The 10,520-nt window shown below is 33.9% G+C and overlaps 1 protein-coding gene across 1 annotated transcript; it reads right to left on the bottom strand.

Moving 5' to 3' along the window:
• Positions 1-7,624: 7,624 nt before the first annotated feature.
• On the bottom strand, positions 7,625-9,437 carry LOC110021238 (putative nuclease HARBI1; the record flags this gene model as incomplete). Its single annotated transcript, XM_020719654.1, is given in 3 exon segments — positions 7,625-8,585; positions 8,656-8,887; positions 8,965-9,437. Coding segments are annotated over 3 exon segments (1,196 nt in total), but the record flags the coding sequence as incomplete, so codon positions are not given.
• Positions 9,438-10,520: the final 1,083 nt, after the last annotated feature.

The raw sequence follows: 10,520 nt of genomic DNA, 5'->3' as shown, positions 1-10,520 counted from the left end.
AAGAGACCATGAGGAACAACTTTCATGAAGGGTGAAAGTCATTTTGAGGTGAATTGGTTAATCAATTTGGTGGATTTTTTATATATGACCCATTTTAAGCATATTGGACTAAGTTTGGGTCAAACTTGGGCTAGCCATGGGCTAAGTTCAAATTGATTGTAATTGATTGTGTAAAACATCATGATAAACAACTTTCATGAAGGATGAAAGTCATTTTGAAATCAATTTGATAGTGAATTTAGTGGATTTTTTATTTTTGACCCATTTTAAGCATATTTTTGACCTATTTTAAGCATGTTGGGCTAAGTTTGGGTCAAACTTGGGCTAGACATGGGCTAAGTCCAAATTTATTGTTGTGTTTGATGTAAAACATCATGATGAATAACTTTCATGAAGGATGAAAGTCATTTTAAAATCAATTTGGTGGTGAATTTGTGGTGGAGTTTGATAATATTTGTATTTAGACCCAAATTAGGCATATGGGGCTAATTTGGGTCAAACTTGAGCTAGCTTTGGACTAAGCTCAAATTGATTGTTGTGTTTGGTCACAAATGACCTCACAAAGGATTTTAAACAAAAATTGGATGCCAATTTGAGGTTTAAGGCATTCAATTGTTGAGATTTGGGGTGTTAGCCAATATTGGGGCTAATTTGGGGTGTTAGCCAAAGATTGGACCATGGTGTAGTTGGACAAAATAAAATTGGGAATATTTTGGATTTATTGGAATTTTTTGGGAATTTTTAGAATTTGGGAGATTTTGGGTCAAAGAGGGGTCCCAAGGGCAGTTATGTAACTTGGGAATGTCTGGGGCAAAAGACCCAAAATGAACATTTCAAGTAGAATTGGATAGATATCCATTCTAAATGGACCATGGATCAATGAAATCCCCATTTTGGGTTCTTATGTATTGGTCTTAGCCAGGATATTGTGAGGGTATGGTATTGTATACCTTAGCTCCAAACCAACACTCAGGGTCAATCCTAAGGCCAAGTGACCCTATAGGAACTCTTCTTGAGCTCCCCCATAATGATCTTACCTTCTAAATATTAGAGGTTATGACCAATATGTGGAACTTCAAGTTGAGTAAAGAGAAGAGTTTTGAGTTTCTAATGATGAGGGTACCTTTTCTAGTTTTTTAAGACTAGTCAATAGGAAAGTCCTATGGCTAGACCTAGGCTACTAAAGAAATTTTTAGACCTCAACCAAAAGTGAGGTCAACATAGGTCTAACCCTGGTTCTATGTGTTAGGCGTGCGTCGGAGGTCTCAGATGAGATTCTTTGGTCCTGGAACGTCCTGAATAGATGAGAAGTGATCCCCAGCCATCAAAGAAGGCCCATAAAAGAGTTGTAACACCAAAATAACCTCTCAAAATAGTGATCATCCTCAAGCAATGCAAAGTGGTCTCAAACCCTAATTCTCACTCGATAGTGCTCTTGGCGAGCTTTGTGACTCATGTTGGCCATGGAGAGTCCAGATTGATGGAATAAGGTCCCTAAACATTGAGACAAGCGTTAAAGATGTCTCGAGTCAGAGCCAACCTCATCCCATGGTGAATTTACCCAGGTTGGAAAAAGTTCGTACCAATCTAGTTTTTAGGCTCATAGCACGTATCAAAAGTTTGTTTGAGCATCTTGAACTACAAGATGTAATAAAATGAACATTAAATTATACCAAGCCTTGCAAGAATAAATTCTACGCTTGTGAGTTCCAAAATAGATGCCAACAAGAGGCTTAACATCCATGATAATTACCAATTTGAAAGCTTTTAAAATATTAGTTTGCGGGAATTAAGGTTTTCTTGCTTTGGTAATGGATACCTCTAAGGAAGTAAACTCTTTAGGTGATAACATTGTGGTAAAGGATCATCTAGAAGTTTTTTTATGATGATTTACTAGGATTACCACCAGTGCAAGAGATTGACTTTACTGTTGAGCTCTTGTCAGGTTTTGAGGCTCTATCTATGGAACCCTATAGACCTATAGTTAAGGAGTTGTAAAATATAGGATTCAATTAGAGGAGTCACCTAAAACAATGAACCTAGCACCTCACCTTAGGGAGCTCTAGTATTATTAATGGAGAAGAAGGATAAGAGCTTCAAAAGGTGCCTTTACCATAGGGAGTTGAATAAGCCTACAATTAAAACAAATATCCACTGTCGAGGATTGATGACTTATTTGATTAATTGGAATGAGCTTTTGTGTTTTCAAATATTTATCTAAAGTCACGCTAGCACTAGTTGAGGATTAAAGAGAAGACATAGCAAAAAATGACTTTCAGGATCATATTTGGTCACAATAAATTGTAGGTGATGCCATTTGGACTAGTTAATGCTCCAACAATTTTTATGAGGCTCACGAACATACTTTTCAGGCATATTTTGGATACTTCTCTGATTATCTTTATAGATGATATCCCAGTGTATTTGAGGGATATTGAAGCCAGTCATACAAACCATTTGCATACTGTTAAATAGGTTTTGAAAGAGAATACACTATATTTTAAATTTTATAAATATGATTTTTTGCTTAAAAATGTGTCTTTCATTGGGCAAATTATCAGTGGAGATGACAACTCTGTGAATCATAATATAAGATCAAGACGATTTCATATTTGTCAAAAGCTACTATTTTTACTGATGTCAGGAGTTTTCTAGTTTTAGTTGGTTATTACAAAAGATTTTTAGAGGGGTTTTCACAAATTACTATGTCATTATTAAGATTGACTCAGGAGTCCGTCAGATCATTATGAGTAGTTTTTCTAGAAGCTGAACATTCATTTAATGTTTGTTCCAACATTGACTATTTCTTGAGGTTTACATGAATGTTGAATTTTTAGTGATTCGTCTTTGAAATGTTTGGGTTGTGTACTTATGCAAAATGAAAAAAATCATTTTCTATGATTTATAGCAACTGAAGAATCAAGAAATAAATTATCCCAACCCTAACTTGGAGCTGCAACAGCAATGTTTGCAATTAAGATATGGAACCATTGTCTGTATGGAGTTAACTGTGAGACATTCATTGATCATTAGAGCATATATCTACTAAGAAAGAACTGAATCTGAGGGAGAGGAGATAGATGGAGTTTATTGAAAACTATGATTTGAATATTCAGTATCATTCGATAAGAACAAATGTGATTGTAGATGTGTCAAGAAGTAAAGCTTCAAGTAATTTGAATTATTTATTTACTCAGCAAGAAATGTTACATAAATATTTGAAGAAGATGAAATGTATTATTTGTCATTAATTATAGTAATGACATTATGATTCAATTAAATCAGTTGATTATGTAGTTCACTTTGAATGATAAAATTGAAAATTCATTAGCCAGTAATAATAGTGTTCAGAAAATTTTGGAGCATGTCAAAACTGACAGTTTAGAGAAGTATGTGTTAGTTTAGGATGGCTTACTAAAATATAATGATGATGTTTATGTTCTAGATGTTGATAATTTGAGACAAGGGATTCTATTGGAAGAAATTTTTCTGGTTATATTATTCACTTAAGGAGTAAATAATGTACTAAAATCTTAAGGAAATATTTTGGTGGCCATGATTGAAGAGGATTGTGGTGGAATTGTGGCTAAGTGTCTTACATGCCAGCTAGTAAAGGTAGAATATTAGTTTTTTGGAGGTTAGTTGTAACCTTTATTGATTCTACAGTGGAAAAAAGAGAAGATTGCTATGGAATTTGTGATTGGCTTACCGAGGCCCCAACAGATTCATGATGCTATTTTTGTAGTTTTTGATAGATTGACTAAGTCAACATTTCTTTTCTATTAGACAAACATAAACATTTGAGAGATTAGCCAAACTATATGTTGACCAAAATATGATATTCCATGGATTGCTAAAGTCTATTTTCTCTGACATGGATGAGAGATTTACTTCCATATTGTAGAAGAAGATTCAAGAAGTTTTGGGCATCAGATTAACTTTTAGTACATCCTTTCTCCCTCAGATAGATGACCAATCAGAAAAGATTATTCAAAACTTGGAGGATCTACTAAGATTATGTGTCATTGAGTTTGGTGAAGGATGAGAAGCACATATAACTTTAGTAAAATTTGCTTACAATAAAAATTATCATGCTAGAATTCAGATGACTCCATATGCAACTTTGTATGGAAGAAAGTCCAAGACACATTTATGTTGGGTTGAAGTGGGTGAAAAAAATACCATTGGTAATGACTTGGTTGATGATGTTACTGAAAAGAATAGATTGATTAAAGATAGACTGAGGGTAGTGCGGGATAGCCAGAGGGAATATTATGATGCTAAGAACAGACTAATGGAGTTTGAAGTTGGAGAATTTCTCTTTATCAAGGTCAATCCATTGAACCATGTGCAACATTTTGGGAAGTCAAAAAAGTGATGCAACATTTTGGGAAGTCAAAAAAACTATGTTCATGATTGTAGGTTTATATAGAATTGTGGAGAGGATTGAAAGGGTGGCTTACAGATTAACCTTATCAGTTCATATGCAAGGACTGCATAATATATTTTGTATTTCTTCTTTTGAAAGTATATTGCACATGAATCTAGTAGGGTGACAGTGGACTCGATTGACTTACAATCTGATTTGCCTTATATAGAAGGGTCTAAAAGGATTTTGGAATATGACGTTAAGAAGATTCATAATATGGAGATCATATTTGTGAAAATTTTAAGGAAACACGAATCAGAAAATGATTCCACTTAGGAGAAAGATCTGATATACACCAAAATTTCTCATTTGAGTTATGTTTGTATTTATATTAAAATTTTTTCAAATTTCAAAAATGAAATTTTTTAAGGGGGATAACATAATAACTGAAAAAAAAAGTAAATAGATAATAAGTAATATTGGAAACAATGGCAAAGGTTTGAAATAACTTTCTCACAGTTTCATTTTAAAGGGGTTGATTTAATTCATTTATTTCGAATCGAAGGGGAGTCAAAAGCCAACTCTAAGTCGGCGGCTAGGTGCTCTAAGGAAGAAGTAAATCAGTTTGAAAGATGTATGTTTTAATTGAAGTTTAAAATTAATTTGCTTAATTTATAATTAATATTCTATAAAAATATTAATTTTAATAGTAATTAAGGTTGAAAACTATTTAAACCTAGAAGATTAGGAGTTAGAGTGTCAGTGAGACAAACAAATAAAGTGAGTAACTACTTTTTTATATGTATTAACTTAATATTTTATTTAATAAAGACTATCATTATTACAAAGTATCTTCCGGTGCAAATTTTTTAAGATATCTATTGGTAAAATTTTTATGATACGTTTGTATATAACGATAATCTTGATATGACTTATTAATGAAGTTAAAAATGATAAATAATTAAATTGAAACGAGAACGATTAAATTTAAAATGAAAGCTTACAGTATGATTAAGTAATGAACTATATTTTTTTGGTCATCCATGCATAGCATTTGCATATGAATTTAATGCATAATAAAATTGTAATTGCTCATAAGTCATTAAACTCTCTTTTAAATTTAATAGTTTCTTTTAGGAAAAACTGATTTTTAATATGTCTGACATGAAGAATTTAGCTTCCAGATGGATGATTACTGTTGATAGGTATTATAATTGTAGTTTCTTTGTTTGTTTGTTTTTTTTTTTTTTTTTTTTTTTTTTTTTTTTTTTTTTTTTTTTTTTTTTTTTTTTTTGTAGAGATATGTTGTTATATATTGGTTTGAGATGTTATTTATAGACTGTTATTATTTCTTGATATTTTGATTTCGATGTAGTATACTTTGTGGTTTCTTAATGAAACTTTAATGTATAAATTGAAAATTTGAAAATCTGTGTCAAGTATATTAAATATTAATACCGTCTGACCGTAGTTCTTGACTTGGTTAATTCTAAACTATTAGACCATGTCGTGACAAATCAATTATCAAAGAATGAAATGTAAATGAACTTGTTATGTATGGTGTAGGCGCCTTATAAAAACACCAATTATTGAATAAAATTTTATAATTATCCAAGAAATCACTCAAAATAAGAAATGAATATATGAAGATAATGATGCAATGTTTGATATGAATAATTCATAAGGATATCATTCGGCGACATGATCAAGAAGAGCTTTGAAGGTGTCAATGTTGTAATCATAGTTATTATATTATTATTATGTGAATCCCATTATTATTGCTGAAGTTAGGGGTTTGGGTTTTGAAGACGTCCATGCATTTTACAACATGAATTCTTGTAACTTGAAGTACTTGAATATGTGATTGTTCTATATATCATGCTTAAAGCATGCTTGTATTTGAAAACCTTTTGTAACATTTTTGAGAATGCTTGGAATCAAAGAAACTAGCTTATGACTTTTCGAGGGTATTACTTTCTTGTTGTTTTATAATATGAATGAAATGGCTGCTTATGACTGTTTTTTAGCTAACATTTATTTAATTTTTAGATTAATAAAGTCCTTAATAAAAATCATACAATTTTTGAAGCTTTGTTGTAACTATTTATTTTCTAGGTAGAAAGGTCTCCTCTACCAAGGAGATGACCAAAAACTCTAGGATTTGTCATATCAATTATGAAATGTAAATTTGTGTTTTTGAATTTGACCCCTTTGGGTACTTGATGAATGGAATCAACAGAAAAGTCTTTTCTACCATCCATTGTTACACCTGAGGATGGGCTTATGCAAGCTATCGAGCTAAGTGCAGCCGACCGAGTGCATCGCAGCCTATCGAGCTTCATTTTGCTGAATCGAAGCCAAATAAACTCAGTTGTTTGAACTAGAGAACAATCAAACGATAGGCTCATACAAATGAATACCTAGAATACCCCATAGGAGCCACACTCCTCTTTAAATAGGAGCAAAAATGTAACATGAGGACCTTTTACTCTCTCTTCTATAACCAGAGGAATTATTTTATGAATAAGGCATAATTTATTACTGTTCATGTGTGTTCTCTCCTCTCATTATCTCTTTCTCCTTACGTTTTTTCTCTTTGACAAATCAGAATTCAAATATATATATACATATATATATATATATATATATATATATCCCACCAAATTTTTTTATTATTTATTTACTTATTTTTGTTATCAAAATCTTAGCTTTCAACCTTAGCAATAACCTTCTTTTCAACAACGGCCATCATAAATTCACGTATGAAGTACACAGCACGCCATTCATCCATTTCAAGGGCGGTGGTCACCTTCTTTATTTCGACTATTTACGTGAACTCTTGGTTGTTTAAAGACTTTATGTCACTGCTTGACATAAATGATGAGCATTTAGTGATAATCATATAATACATGTAATTGAATGCGCTCCATTATTCCATGCGTAAAAAAGAAGGTAAGATTATATCAATTTCTCTGAAATGAAGGGTCTGTTTGGCGCAGCTGTGGATTATTTATAATCTGCTGATAAGCAGATTATTCTGATAATCTGATAATCTGCAGATTATCAGAATAATCTGGCTTGCTGTTTGGGGCAGCTTATTCAGACCAACTTATTGGTGGTTAAATGACATTCATGCCCCTGTTTGAATCAAAACTGTTTGGGGCAGCTTATTCAGAATAGCTTATTGTTGGAAAAGAAACATATAGTGCAGAAACATACGATAATCACAGATTTTTTCTAAAAGATACCATACAGTTCTCACACCTTAATGAGTACCAGGATAACTAAAAAAAGTACAAATACAAGTACAACAACAAGGAGAAATATTAAAATATTCAACTTAAGACTCTGGCTACGCCTGTCCTCATCTGCACTGTCAGCCGGAAAAAACATCGGATTCACATGACTGCTGGCATGACTACTGTCAGTGTAATATGATGGACTATCGGCCCACCTGAAGAAACCACAACGGGCTGAAACACCCCTGGCACAACCATAGAACTGCCTCCCAAAGCTATGCTCCTTACGTGACGTTAGCAACGGAGACGGTAGTCCACAATAACACAAAATCCCTCTGTCTGTACTTGATATTCTGGAGGTCATGTTGGTATAACTGTGAAAATAACAAAAGAATGAAATGTCAGCTTAAGGTATTTAAAAAAAAAAACATAATTAAATGGGTATGAATATAAACCTAAAATCTTATGAAAAGAAAACTTGGTTGATCAATAGCCACAAATAGCATCTGTGATAGACTCCCTTAAAGCAATCATATCAGCCAAACTATCAGCATCTTGATCTTCAAAATCATTAGATTCTATGTCCTCCTCAGGTAATGAATGCCCCCCCACATGTCCTGTTGGTTGCTCTAAAATATTGAGTTCATCATTGTCAGCCATACTGAAGTCTGTATCTGATTGCGAGGAATGTCTTCGGATGAAGTTATGTAGTGCCATTGTTGCAACCACAATGTACACCTGCTTTTGGAAAGGATACGACGGCATATCACGTAAGATGACCCACTTCTTCTTCCAAACTCCAAATGTTCTTTCAATTACCCCGCGTAAAGATGAGTGGCGTTTATTAAACATTTCCTTTCTGCCACGAACCGTGCCACTAGCTCGCTCAAAATCAGGAAGATGATATCTCGTGTCCGAGTAGGGCTTCAGGTATCCCCGTTGCATAGGATATCCTGCATCAACCAGATAATATTTTCCTGGTACGAGAAACAATGTTAATAAAAAATTGCACAATCCCACATATTCAAATTACTAAACAAAACTAACCTGCTGGGGGGTGAGGGAAACACTGCGATCTATTCCTCGTGGCAAAGGAGAAAATACGACTGTCGTGTGCACTTCCTTCCCAGCCCGCAACCACAAAAGTAAAACACATGTTGAAGTCGCATACGGCCATGACATTTTGCGTTGTTGAACCACTACGACCGATGTATGCTACCTTCTCGTTGTTAGGTATTCGGGCATCAACGTGTGTACCGTCAATTGCACCAATACAGTTCTGTTTAGTTGAAAAACAAGAGCGTAATAATATTATTAAAGTATATCATGTATCAAATTAAAACCACTAATAATTACCTTGAAATATGGCATATATCGAGGATCGTTGGCAATTTGTTCTGGAGTAGTAGCAAATGATGGATCCTCTGGTTTAATTATTTGAGCAGCTAAGCTAATAAGTGCCTGTATTCCTTTTGAGAAATAGCGACTAATTGTTTCAGATGAATGTTGAAATCTTTCCATAGCTCCTCGAATTGACTCATTCTGTGCCAGAATGTACAGTGTTATTGCCAACACCTCCCGAGACAGGGTTCTAGAAGAACCATGAAGGCCGTGATTTAGACATAACTCGTTTAGAAGATCCATAAAAATCGTTCTCGTCATTCTGAATATATTTCTGAATCTTATTGGATGTCCCGAAAGCATTTCACTAACCCATCTATCTCCAACAAAGGTGGATGTCATACGGGGAATGCGAGTAGTTCTACGCTGGTAATAGTCCAACAGCAATATCGCAACGGCTGTAGCAAATGCCATTCTCCTACGACGTTGACGTTGCGGGTCCATCCTAAATGATTAACAACATCAACATTAATATTCAATAATAAAAATTCTCATTTGCTACATATAGAAAGATTAGACATGTACAATGACACATATAGAATAACAAACATATATTAAAAAAAAGAACAACACAAGTAGAAGTTCAATCAGTACTGATACATAATGAATCCATAAATAATATCATTCCTCAAACAAAACCCGCAAATATTCAAGCCGCATTTCAGGCTCAAGCGCCATGAATATTTTCATTCTAGTTGAATCCTCAAGTTTTTTTACACACTGTGCGTGAAATCTTCTATCTGCAACAACTTCAGGAATAGTCCCCAAAAGCCTCAAACAGTCTACTATGCTTGCATCAGAGATAGGTGGAGCGGCAAATGCTTCAATCAACCGATCGAAGGAGGTATTCATAACATGTTCTTTCTCTTTATTTTTCTTAGCAACCTTCGGCCTCTTGATTGTGCTAGACTCCCCCGTCTCCCTCTGATTAATGCTACGCACATCTTCATCAGGTGTCAATGGTTCAGGGGTAAATTCATCTGGCATCCCTGAAAAGGTACTTTCACTTGGGTTGAAAGTAAATTTTCCGGTAGCGACAATACATTTAAACATTATGTCGAGTTTTTCTTCAAATTCCGGCTCAATCCCGCATTGTTTATACTTTTTCGCTGCAGGTACCGCCTGTGATATAACATTTTAAAGTAAATAGTTGAGCTAGTAAATAAATGAAAACCAATTTGAAAAGCAAAGAAATAACAGAGTACATATATAATTACCTCCAATTTCTCAGTCCACCATTCAGTGGGAGCATCAATTGTCCGTTTAATCGGATCCCAACCCAAACCTGTAGATCCACGTTTCAACTCCTTCCACACTTTCCATTCCTTCTTTAATTGGTCCCATTTATTTTTGAATTTAAGCTTGTCGTAGTCTCTGCCAGTTAGTTCTTTGAACCTCATACCAATATTATGCCAGCCCTCCTTATTAAAGTACGTTGTAGGCCTGTTCCCCCGCTCAATTTCTTTTAAACATAGATCACAAAATATATTGGTGACTTCTTTATCCCACAT

This window comes from Phalaenopsis equestris, unplaced genomic scaffold (genome assembly GCF_001263595.1).
Source record: "Phalaenopsis equestris unplaced genomic scaffold, ASM126359v1 Scaffold000125, whole genome shotgun sequence".
NCBI classification, from domain to species: Eukaryota; Viridiplantae; Streptophyta; class Magnoliopsida; order Asparagales; family Orchidaceae; genus Phalaenopsis; species Phalaenopsis equestris.
This window is presented reverse-complemented; position numbering and strand designations above follow the sequence as displayed.